This window comes from Stenella coeruleoalba (genome assembly GCF_951394435.1).
Source record: "Stenella coeruleoalba genome assembly, chromosome: 7".
Taxonomy (NCBI): Eukaryota; Metazoa; Chordata; class Mammalia; order Artiodactyla; family Delphinidae; genus Stenella; species Stenella coeruleoalba.
Window position 1 is genome coordinate 18,630,081 of NC_137153.1, and position 13,326 is coordinate 18,643,406.

Here is a 13,326-nt window from a genome sequence, read left to right on the forward strand (position 1 = left end):
AAGCAAACACAGTAGAACCTCGGTGACAGGTATGGGATGTTCACTGGAAAATTCTTTCAATTTTTGTTTGTTTCAAATAAAATGTTGGAAGAAAAACAACTAACATCACCTCTTTTTATGATGACTAAGATTGTATCCTAGGTTGGACTGCCAATGTTGAGGATCCTGGTCACCATCTACGAAAATCTGATTACCAAGGAAGAAAGTAAAAGTGATCAACAATATGAAGTGAGGGGCGGGGATGGGGAGGGTATTAGAGCCAAAGTCCAGACATGCAAGAGGTTCTGAGGCCTGCCAGAAATAAGGCCAGGGCAGCAAGGCAGGAGATGGCCACTTTCAGGCCTTCTTAGGTTGCTTTGCTTTCTTCATTCCTCTGCAAGTCTATGAAATTAGTTTCTGGGCCTGGGACCCAGCATTACCGAGCACTCTAGTTTCTCCAAGACACAGAAGGACATAGTTGGAGGATTTAAAGTCATTGATGGAGGGGGAAAAAAAGAGGAAGGAACAGAACTGAATTAAAAATTCCACAGGGAGAAGGTATGACTCACCTACTTCTTGGTGGGTAACTACCCTTTTAAATTGCATCTTGTGAAAACAGCCAAGGAGCATTAAAAATTGAATGCAAAACTGCTTCTGGGCAAGGCTGATTAAAAAGGAATAAAACCATTTTAAAAGGTTGTTTTGAGATATTTGGCAACATTTGCATTCTGGTGAACGGGTGACTCAGATCCCACTGCTGGTCCTTTTCACCTCCAGAGCTATGATTTTTAGAGGATGATAGTCACCAGTAATTGATGATCTCTGGAGATTACTGCAGTCTCAGTCTAGCTGATAGTAATGAGTGATTATCACTTTGCTTGATTTAATGAGCCTTCACAGAAATCATACCTGCTTTGTCCTTGACCTCTCTGTTCACTCAGCTTTCCAATGTTTCCATCTGCAAGGATATAACATACTGCTTGTTACTAACCTGCCATAAATAACAACCAAGTTCACCTTGTTAGGGCTTTTCCTTACCCTAACTCTTAATCTTTTAAGAAAAAAACAAAACTTTAACCAGATGGCACACACAATAGCAAAGCAGAGACACACTTGAGCTGATAGTAGAACTTGACCCTAATTCGAACAAAGACTTTTAACCTTAAACACGGTTGACTCATCTGTCACAATATGTAACTTTTAACTTAATTTAAAATTAATATTTAAAAAAAAACCCACCTAGGGACTTCCCTGATGGCGCAGTGGTTGAGAATCCACCTGCCAATGCAGGGGACACAGGTTCAAGCCCTGGTCCGGGAAGATCCACCTGCCGCAGAGCAACTAAGCCCGTGTGTCACAACTACTGAGGCTGCGCTCTAGAGCCCACAAGCCACAACTACTGAGTCCACATGCCACAACTACTGAAGCCCGCACGCCTAGAGCCCTTGCTCTGCAAAGAGAAAAGCCACCGCAATGAGAAGCCCGCACACCGCAACAAAGAGCAGCTCCCGCTCGCTGCAACTAGAGAAAACCTGCGCGCAGCAACGAAGACCCAACGCCGCCAAAAATAAATAAATAAAATAAATAAATTTATTAAAAACAACAACAAAAAACACCCCACCTATGCTAAGCTTGTCAAAGTCAGTATTACATCTGTGTAGTTGTACTAGTATCAACTACTAGTAAAATAAACATGAAATTCATCACCTTACCTCTGAGAGAGGTGGGTCACGCTGGGTAACCCAAACAATTTTCATGAATACCCTCTGCGCAAGAGAACTTAGAGAACGGCAAAGTAAATATCTCATCCAAAAATTTTGAAGAAAACGTTATGTTCAAAACACAGTATCTCTGGGCTGCTCTACATTTTGCAAAGATGTCAACATTTGAAAATAGTTTTCTATGTCTCTATAATACAAACCAGACAACTATTTCTTCAAATTATACAAAGCTTCCCTGAAAAACAAATACCAACTCTATTATAGGGAATTGGCAGTAAAAATTTACCTCAACGAAGCAAACAAGATACCAGAAATTGGCTTTTTCCAGATAATCTCATAAAAGTATAGAGACCAGGAGTAAAAAGCAAAACACGTCGAATGTGGGTTGGCAGGATTCAGTGTAGCATTTATGGATGGTTTCATGACTCCCAGATTGTACTTTTACTACTTCCCGAGAGCCATTCATGATATTTGTTGCAATGAAGGCTCAAATCCCATAAAAATTTTTATCCGAAAGTAAAGTGTTTGTTGCCCCCTTGAGGTAAATTCAAGAAACAAAACAACGCCGGCTCTGCCTGGCCCATTAGAGAAAGAGGCTTGCTTCTCCAAACGGCTTTTTCTACACACATACCGTAATCGCAAGTTATAATAATAATAAAACTCTATTTTCACCTGGAAAAAAAGAGGCAATTTACAAACACCACTAGACACTGCACCACTTCTGCAAAAATAAAGATAAAACTTCACACAAAGAATATAGCAAATATTTTAAAGTTTCAGCTGATGAGATGTCAGACTAACTGCATCCTAAAAATTCATTATGCAGATCTTCAGTTGGCCTAGCTCACATGACCCGGGGGACCCAAACTGTAGACTAAAAAGCTCTGCAGCAAACTTTCATGGGGGTGGGGAAGGGCGGGACAAGTCCAAGATATTTATGGCTCAAATCCACATAATGTGCAAGGTCTGCAACATGAGAACAGCTGCACTAACGAAAAAATATATAATACATAAGCATGCATAGAAAAATATGATGGTCTGAATAGATTATCCTGTGAGGGAATTCTCAGAGTTCAATGGATTTTAGTCAGTAATCCTCTGAGGTACTGCTGCCATCCTAATATCATGGGGCTTTGAACTAATTAAGGTTGTTTTCCTTCCTCCAATTGCATTTTATTCTAAGCTATCATCTGATTTTCAGTATTATTAGGAAGAATGCGATGGATTTACATCATTACTCCTCTAAAGATTGAAAGACTTCAGCGTTTTACTCAGCATGACTCATATTCATGAACGATCAAGGTTCTGAATGAGCAGTAAAATACGGTCCCATCTCATCCTGCTACGAAAGGCCCTGCAGGATGGAGAGATCACCTGGGCCAGCTGTTGCTCAAAGTCCGGATTCATGGACATAGAATTAACCTGTCACATCCTCTACTGGCAATCACACAAAGTAGCTGCTCACACATGCTTTCCCAGCTGCTGAACTCTCTACCCAGGCCCCTCAAACTACCCTTGAGATTTATTTAAACTTATGAAAAAGTCTCTACTCTTTTCATTTTTACCAACCCAAAGGAGAGCAAAAGAAGGGGCTAGGAGAAGTAGGGAGAGCACAAAAAGACGGCCCTGTCCCCAATTCTAAGAGGAAGCCCTACCTAGGTCGTTAGCTGTCAATATCTGACCAACAGATGGATCATTCAAAATTCATTCACAAGTGTGCTTGTCCAAAACTGTCTTAATTACAGGGTAATGAACGTTTCCTCACTTGTAGAACAGGGATAGGTTAAATACTTAAAGACTTCTTATAAGAATTGGATAAGTGAATACTTACCACAATGCTCAGCACACTGTACGCTGTATACGTCCTCCTTTACCCCCACGTCTCATGTCCCTCTCTCCTCAGTGCTAACTATTGCCTATGCTGATCACCATTCTACCACCTCTTCTATGCATTTATACTCACAGGCACGTATACAAAAATGATGGGCTCACACTGCAAGAATGGCCCTAAAAATTGCGTTTTCATGTAGCATACCTTGGAAATCTGAAACTCTCCCATAAGGTGACCTTATCCATTTGCATGGCTATAAATACCATCTATGAGCTGATAATCCCCAATTTTATATCGCCAGCCCAGACATCTCTTATATAGCCTATGGACATCCCCACCTGAATGTATTCTAGGCATTTCAAACTTAATGCAGCCAAAGTAAAACTCTTGATTTTCTCCCACAAACCTGTTCTTCCTTCTGTCTTTTCCATCTCAGTATGTGACACAACTCTCGATCATTTCCTACAACCAAAACCTGGGTGTCATCCTTGATTCGTTCCTCTTTCTTACCGCGGACCTGATCCAAAATCTGTCAGTTTCCACACAAAAATACAGCTATTCCATCTATTCTTTTCTGTCATTACTGCCACCACCCTCATCTGAGCTGGGGTGGATACAACACTCTTCCACCCAGTTTCCCACGTCCACTCTTGCACCAACATTCTCATGTTGCAGCCACACAATAACCAGAATGAGCTTCTTACAAACCCGAACACATCAGTCTCCTGCTTGAAACCATTCATCTACTTCCTACTGCTGATTCGAAAGTTTTTAAGTCCTCAAAAGCATGTATAATCAGGCCCACACCTAACTTTTCAATCTCCCTTCATGACATATGCCCCCCTTTTCACTGGAATCTAGATACCCTGGCCTCCTCTCTGTTCCTGGAACACCTCAAGTTCTTCCTCATTTCAGTGCCTCTTCTTTTTTCTGCGCTTGGCCTGACTCCCTCCTTATACTTCAGATCTCAGCTTAAACGTCACCACTTTGTGTGCAGAATCAGCCCAGGTATTCTCCATCATAGCCGTCTATATCCATCACAGCACTTGCTGTTTGGTATTTGTTGAACCAGTAGAATGTAAGCACCACGAGGGCAAGGACAACATCCGTCTTGTTCACCACGTTGTTCCCAGTGTCCAAGGCAATGCATGGCCCCTAATGGGCCTTCAATTAATGTTCAGTAAATAAAAGAGAATAGTACACAGTAACTTAGCCAGGTGTTCCTGAAATTTCTGAAAATAAAAACTATTCTAAGACTTTCACTTCTTAAATCATTGAACTATATATGAAACCTTAGTATTCTTCTCACTAAAAATGGAGATATGAGGTATCAAAAGAAAGCATAATTGTCTTCCGTCAACTAGAATTTGAAATAAATGATCCCATCAACAAATTATTTAATAGTTATTAAACAGTAATTAGAACAATAGTTATTAAATAATAGTCACTTGTTTTTCTATGGCTGAGTAATATTCCATTGTATATATGTGCCACATCGTCTTTATCCATTCATCTGTCGACGGACACTTAGGTTGCTTCCATGTCCTGGCTATTGTAAATAGAGCTACAATGAACATTGGGGTACATGACTCGTTTTGAATTATGGTTTTCTTAGGGTATATGCCCAGTAGTGGGACTGCTAGGTCATATGGTAGTTCTATTTCTAGTTTTTTATTTTTTTTGTGGTATGCGGGCCTCTCACTGTTGTGGCCTCTCCCGTCGTGGAGCACAGGCTCCGGACGTGCAGGCTCAGCGGCCATGGCTCACGGTCCCAGCCGCTCCGCGGCACATGGGTCCTCCCGGACCCGGGCACGAACCCGCGTCCCCTGCATCGGCAGGCGGACTCTCAACCACTGCGCCACCAGGGAAGCCCTCTATTTCTAGTTTTTTTTTTTTTTAATATTTATTTATTTGGCTGCGCCCGGTCTTAGTTGCGGCACGTGGGATCTTTGTTGCGGCATGCAGAATCCTTATAGTTGTGGCATGCCAACTCTTAGTTGCAGTATGTGGGATCTAGTTCCCTGACCAGGGATCGAACCCGGGCCCCCTGCATTGGGAGCACAGAGTCTCAACCACTGGACCACCAGGGAAGTCTCTATTTCTAGTTTTTTAAGGAACCTCCATACTGTTCTCCACAGTGGCTGTATCAATTTACATTCCCACCAACAGTGTAAGAGGGTTCCCTTTTCTCCACACCCTCTCCAGCATTTATTGCTTGTAGATTTTTTTGATGATGGCCATTCTAACCAGTGTGAGATGATACCTCATTGTAGTTTTGATTTGCATTTCTCTAATGATTAGTGATGTTGAGCATCCTTTCATGTGTTTGTTGGCAGTCTGTATATCTTCTTTGGAGAAACGTCTACTTAGGTCTTCTGCCCATTTTTGGATTGGGTTGCTTGTTTTTTTAATATTGAACTGCATGAGCTGCTTGTATATTTGGGAGATGAATCCTTTGTCAGTTGCTTCATTTGCAAATACTTTCTTCCATTCTGAGGGTTGTCTTTTCCTCTTGTTTATGGTTACCTTTGCTGTGCAAAAGCATTTAAGTTTCATTAGGTCCCATGTGTTTATTTTTGCTTTTACTCCCATTTCTCTAGGAGGTGGGTCAAAAAGGATCTTGCTGTGATTTATGTCAAAGTGTTCTCTATGTTTTCCTCTAAGAGTTTCACAGTGTCTGGCCTTACATTTAGGTCTTTAATCCATTTTGAGTTTATTTTTGTGTATGGTGTTAGGAAGTGTTCTAATTTCATTCTTTTACATGTAGCTGTCCAGTTTTCCCAGCACCACTTACTGAACAGGCTGTCTTTTCTCCATTGTATATTCTTGCCTCCTTTATCAAAGATAAGGTGACCATATGTGCATGGGTTTATCTCTGGGCTTTCTATCCTGTTCCACTGATCTATATTTCTGTTTTTCTGCCAGTACCATACTGTCTTGATTACTGTAGCTTTATAGTACAGCCTGAAGTCAGGTAGCCTGATTCCTCCAGCTCTGTTTTTCTTTCTCAAGATTGCTTTGGCTATTCGGGGTCTTTTGTGTTTCCATACAAATTGTAAAATTTTTTGTTCTAGTTCTGTGAAAAATGCCTTTGGTAGCTTGACAGGGATTGCACTGAATCTGTAGATTGCTTTGGGTAGTACAGTCATTTTCACAATGTTAATTCTTCCAATCCAAGAACATGGTATATCTCTCCATCTGTTTGTATCGTCTTTAATTTCTTTCATCAGTGTCTTATAGTTTTCTGCATACAGGTGTTTTGTCTCCTTAGGAAGGTTTATTCCTAGATATTTTATTCTTTTTGTTGCAATGGTAAATGGGAGTGTTTTGTTTGGATGGGTCTAGAGTCTGTCATACAGAGTGAAGTAAGTCAGAAAGAGAAAAACAAATACCTTATGCTAACACATATATATGGAATCATAAAAAAAAAAAAAGGTTCTCATGAATCTAGGGGCAGGACAGGAATAAAGACGCAGACATAGAGAATGGACTTGAGGACCCAGGGAGGGGGAAGTTGGCAAGCTGGGACAAAGTGAGAGTAACACTGACATATATACACTACCAAATGTAAAACAGATAGCTAGTAGGAAGCAGCTGCAACATGCAGGGAGATCAGCTTGGTGTTCTGTGACCACCTAGAGGGGTGGGATAGGGAGGGTGAGAGGAAGACACAAGAGGGAGGGGATACGGGGATATATGTATATGTATAGCTGATTCACTTTGTTATACAGCAGAAACTAACACAACATTGTTAAACAATTATACCCAATAAATACGTTTTTAAAAAAAGTCACTTGTTTTGTTGATTATATAGCAGTTAAATGTCTCAGATTAAAAGTACTCCCAGTGCTCTTTTTGGGTGGGCTCACCTAGTCCAATCAAAGCTACCCCTGCAGTTTAGACCAGCCTCAGGCTGAGAAGAGCTGCACAGTGGTTTTTCTGGGTTTTAAAGTAAATTTATTTACTTATTTATTTATTTTTGGCTGCATTGGGTCTTTGTTCCTGCACGTGGGCTTTCTCTAGTTACGGCGAGCAGGGGCTACTCTTCGTTGCGGTGTGGGGGCTTCTCACTGCGGTGGCTTCTCTTGTTGTGGAGCACGGGCTCTAGGCACGTGGGCTTCAGTAGTTGTGGCACACGGGCTCAGTAGTTGTGGCTCACGGGCTCTAGAGTGCAGGCTCTGTAGTTGTGGCACACGGGCTAGGTTGCTCCATGGCATGTGGGATCTTCCTGGACCAGGGCTCGAACCCGTGTCCCCTGCATTGGCAGGCGGATTCTTAACCACTGCACCACCAGGGAAATCCCTTGGTTTTGGTTTTTTGTTGCTGTTGTTCTTTTTCTTTTTTTTTTAGTTTCTTTTTATTCTTTCACATAGTGATTTTGTGAAAATACTAATAACCAATGGACCATACTCACTTTTTAAAAACATAATCCTTTTTCCCACAAAACAGAAGCAACTACAAGGACTAGGACTGTATGAGATGACAGATGTTAACTCAGCTTACTGTGCTCATCATTTCATGATATATGTGACATCAAATCATTATGCTGCACACCCTAACTTATACAGTGCTCTACGTTCATTGTAGCTCAAGAAAATTGGGAAAAAATGTATTTAACCTTACAACCCATGAAAGGTATGCAAATAAAAAGAATGACATCCTCTCCCCTCCCTCCCCAAAAGAACTAGGAATATAGACATAGAGCAAAAGGAATTCTCACAGACTGCTGCTAGGAGGATAAACTGACAACCAGCGTTGGTGAATATGATAAAATAAGAATTTCTTACTTGACTGCCTCGTAAATATTGTTGGAGGTATGTCCTGATAAGGCATCATGTAAATTTCGAATAAAATAATCTCTGTATTCTTCTGGAAGCGCCATAAATGTTCCACCCATCACAATAAATTCCACTTTATCCACACTGTGACCAAGCTGTTTTAACTGAAAGACATAAATTCATCAGCATTAGAAAGATATAGTCAACTACCCTAAGAAGGTTATTGCAAATTTCTAATTTTACTTTGCGGTGTTCTCATCTGTATAGTTTAAAAATGAGAAGCAAACATGTTAAGCAAATTCTATGGACTAAAAAAAATAGACTCCAGGGTCTGAAAAGGAAATTATTGCTCAAATAAGGAGGACGAGAATTAAAAATAATAAACAAGAAGTCTGATGTCAACTTACAGAGTTAAGTGAAAACTTAATAATACAAAGAATATAAATTAGAGAGCAGCAAAGCAAATAACACAGTATGTAATAGAATAAACAAATATTTGTTGATTACATATTTTATGCCAGACTTTGTGGTCAGCATTGGGGACGAAGAAGACTATATACAACATAATCAGGACTTGATGCAAGTGAAAGAAAGAGAACACTAGATTAGAAAGAAACGTTAAGAAAGCAGTTTTAAATTAAAAGTTTTGAATTAATTATGAAGTTTCTGGGTACAGGTAGCACCTTAAGCCTAGTTTCAGGGGTGGGGCAAGGACAATAAACTCTGAAATATGACATCTCTTCTATTTGGGAAGAGAATGGTATAGATCTTTCAGTTTTTCAACTACAATAAGGCAAGATTCTAATTTTTAGAAACAGGTATTTAAATTTCTTGCCATATCTTAGGCCTGAGGAAAACTAGGTCAAGTAGACTACAAATTATGAACTCTAATGTACTACGTAAAGAGGATGTCCACACTTAATATGAGCAAAAAGTTACTTTGTTTTATACTTGTTTCTGAAAATGGCAAATAACTTATACATACATACATCCTTATACATATGTAAATCCTTACAGATACGTAAGCATATGGGCAGGCATGTGCATACACATGCAAATATATATCTGTAAGTACGTGTACATAGCTATCAACACTAAAAGAATATAACTACGGTTGTTTACCAGGAATACACAACAAAATCTTCCTGGTAGCTTTTTCAAAATATCTTGCCTGGACCCTAAACCAGACTTAATCAGAACTTCAGCAGTGAAATCTGACATGTATTTTGGAAAAGTTACTCAGGTGATTCTAGTGCATTTACAGTTAGGAAAAGAATCACTACTCTCTGGTAGTTTCTAAAATCTTTCAAAACCCATGCTCCTGTTTGGAAAATATAAACATTTTGAACTCTACTGAAACACTTCAAATGAGTTAAATATCATGGCTAAGGGAATTCCCTGGTGGTCCAGCCAGTGGTTAGGGCTCCGTGCTTCCACTGCAAGGGGCATGGGTTCCAAAAAAAAAAAAAAAAATTATGGCTAAAAAAGAAATTGAAGCAATGGTCAGTTTAGGAACTATGTTGGCTCCCTGCAGGTGGGGTCCTCTCCTACAGCTGACAATCCTGATCCATATATGCTTGGGTGACAATGATGTGAAAATCAGAAGTGTCTGGTATTCACTCGTAATAACAGTTAAGCACAGAAGCGACTTACTGACTATGGTATGTGCTACTTTCCATTTGAGATTTTCTAGTTGTCTTACTAGATGTAACTATAAAAACTATGGACAGTGCTTGCATTGTTTGAAATTGGACAAGTTTAAAATAAAATTGTGAAAAAGAAAATCTGTATTAATGTTCAGAGTTCTTGAACAGAGCAAGGCCATCTACACAGTACTTGTCTTTAATCAGTTATATTGAGGTATAATTTTTTTGTGTGTGTGTGGCTTTGCCATGCAGTTTGCAGGATCTCAGTTTCCCGACTAGGGATTGAACCCAGGCCACAGCAGTGAAAGCCCGGAATCCTAACCACTAGGCCACCAGGGAACTCCCGGGGTATAATTTATATACAACAAAATCCACTAACTTTGTACAATTAAATGAGTTTTGACAAATGTTTAGAGTTGTGTAACCCCTGCCACCACCACCACCAGTATACAGAACAACTCCATGGCTCCCAAGAGTCCCTCATCCCCCTGTACAGTCAATTCCCCATTCACACCCCAGCAAACTAGTCACAATACTTCTCACTTGGCTTATGGAAGCTAAAATTCAATCCACCCACCTATTGTCTAAGACATATCCACATTCTGTAAATTTCATACCATAAATAACTTTCTACAAATTGAAAGAACTTTAGAGACTATAAAATCCTTACAGAAAATAATACAGTCTTTAAAGGAAGCAGTGTTTTTGACCTTGCTAGGTATTGCAAAATAGTCCCCCCTCCCACAGATGGATATTAAAAACTTACAAAGGGGAGAAATATTCTTTCAGTTCTTATTTCTGGTTCAACTCAAATCAAGCAAGAATACCTTCTAAGTATAAAGATCTAATGTAACAATGCTTTTTAAAACCTTACCTGTTCTATTCGGTGTCTTGTCTGTAGATAAGGGTCATACCTAGCACGGATAGCTCGCATGGAGGTTGGCTAAGAAAAAAGAGAAGTATCCTGTTATGCCCACACTGAATTAAGAATAAAAAGTAGTTTCAAAAGGGTATTAAAAATAAAGTTCCCTTGGGCTCCTTTCTTCCTCTCTCAGTCTTGTCAGGGTTCAAAATAATGTCCTGAATAGCATTTGGCTGGTCTCCACTCAACAGGAGGCAGCTCCTTGGACCATAGTTATATCTTTGTGTAAACCCTTATGGAAACCCCAGGGTCACCAAATTGTTATACTGCTCACAGACATAGCTGTGTATACACATTCAAAAGAGTTACTTGATAAAATAACCTTTAAACCAGATCATTAAATATCAATACAACAACAGTTTGTAATGGCTTAACAAAAAGCCATCATGCTATCATACAACGGAATAGTCTATGGCCATGAAACAATATACTGATATAAAATGTTCCCTAAGATACATTGTCAAATGAGAAAGGTAAGGTGCAAGGTTTTGATAGACTACCTCCTGTGTAAAAAGTTAGGATAAAGAGTATGTATTGCTTTTATATCTATATATTATCTCTGAAGGGGATGATACTGATTGTCTTCGGGGGCTGAAGCAGAAAGGGGTGGCCAGGGGAGAGTGACGAGAGGGAGTCTTCACTGAAAAATTCTTTTAGTATTTTTAAAAATTTGAACTATGAAAAACAGGTAAGAAATGAAAAACCATGTATAAGAAAAAAGTCACATGGTTTCCTGGCTGCTGGCCTCTTTGGATGAGGCCGACGACTTCGAAAGCCTGCTCGCTGGCCTCCTGCTTTCTCTTGCACCCGCTCTAATCCTGCCCTCACAGAACCATCAAATGATCTTTTAAAAACCAACACTGGATTATATCAACCCCTGCTTTAAATCTGGATGGCTTTTCACAACACCTATAACAAACTCCTTGCCCTGGCTTACAATCCCCTGCAGCACCCGTCTCCCGAATCTCATTCTCCCCTCACCTGCTCTGCTCCAGAGCCCCCCACTGTCATTCTGAGCCTGGCTCCGTGTTCCAGCTATTCTCTCTGCTAGGAATGCTCTTTCTTGGTATTCTTGAAAGGCTCTTTCTTGTCATTCAGGGCTCAGTTTAAATGTCACCTCCTCAGACCATTCCTTCCTAGCCCCCAAGGCTGAAGTATCCACCCTGCTACGACATCTTACTTGACTTTACTTCCCTGCTTTGCATTTACTAGTACCTGATTGTTTTTTCTTGTTTGTTTCTTTACTGTCTACCCCCATTTATTAGAATGTAAATTTCTCAAGACCTGACCTGTTTTTTCACAGCTGCAGAGGCAGGACAATGTACTGGTGAGGAGCACAGAATTCAAAGCCCGGCCCTGTTACATATTAGGGGCATGTCTCCAGGCCAGTCATGTAAGACTTCTAGGCCCTGGTTTCCTTATCTAAAAAACTGGGATAATAATAGTGTCTACCTTCAAAATCCTGCTGTCAGGTTTAAAGTTGTAAAGCACTTAGAACAATGTTGACATATTAATAGTAAGTGCTTACATAAATATTTCGCCAGTGACTAGAACAACAGACACTCAGCAAATGTTTGGTGAATGAATAACTTATGTAATCAGGAAAAAAATAAAAATTTTAAGAAAGCCGGTACTTATAAAAGCAGACTCTTAATAAAGTATGCTGTAACACTCCTCAGGACAGCCTCACATTACTTTACCTCATATCCAGTATAAGACTGGGTCGAATATTCAAAGTCTGAATCAGGTCCACCAGGGCAGTATCTGCCAATACAATAAAATGAAGATGTCAGATACAGAACTTAGTTCAACAGTCTAGTTCAAGTATCTACAGGCTCCGTAAAATCCTGACTGAACCAGCTTCATTTTCGAATCCTAACAGAAGGTTGTACCTTTGTAGCATCTGCAAATATATACATTTTCTACTAACAAGTAAAAAGATAAACATATAAAGGAACATTATTACAGTCATTTTCAGAGTATTGCAGTCACTGTTATTTTAGAAGTTTAAGCTTTTAGGGGCAAATAACTGGGCCTAAGTTTTCCTAAGTTTGGATTGATACTCACAGTGCTCTCTTGGTAACTACACTTAAGAAAATCTTTCTCCTGATTAATAATCTTCCTGTCTAGAGTCATGAATATTCTTCTGCTAATTTTTCTAATTATCTAAATTTAATAAGTTTAAAGATTATTAGTAAGGATAAGTTTTTACTTTGATACTTTTCTGATCCAAATTCATTATAAACTTCTGACATTTGGAATTTACGCAGCTCATATTTCCATGTATTGTTTATCAAGTTAACAGAATATCTACTGTTTTGAGTTCTGTAACCTATGAATTTTTTTTACTGTGTATTGCAACAAATTAAAATCTTTATATGCTTCATTTTTAAAGCATTGAGACATCCTACTAATAGGTGCTTGTTTCAAAGAACTAACTTATGAATCT

The 13,326-nt window shown here is 39.5% G+C and overlaps 1 protein-coding gene across 1 annotated transcript in view; it reads right to left on the reverse strand.

Annotated features, from left to right (window-relative positions):
* The window catches only part of ELP3 (elongator acetyltransferase complex subunit 3), a 113,452-nt gene that overhangs the window by 81,397 nt on the left and 18,729 nt on the right, over positions 1–13,326 (reverse strand). The window contains exons 5-7 of the mRNA XM_079927773.1: positions 12,578–12,641; positions 10,830–10,898; positions 8,319–8,473 (exon numbers count right to left, since the gene is read on the reverse strand). Of these exons, the coding sequence (XP_079783899.1) occupies positions 8,319–8,473; positions 10,830–10,898; positions 12,578–12,641 (288 nt within the window). The remainder of the gene's footprint in view (positions 1–8,318; positions 8,474–10,829; positions 10,899–12,577; positions 12,642–13,326) is intronic.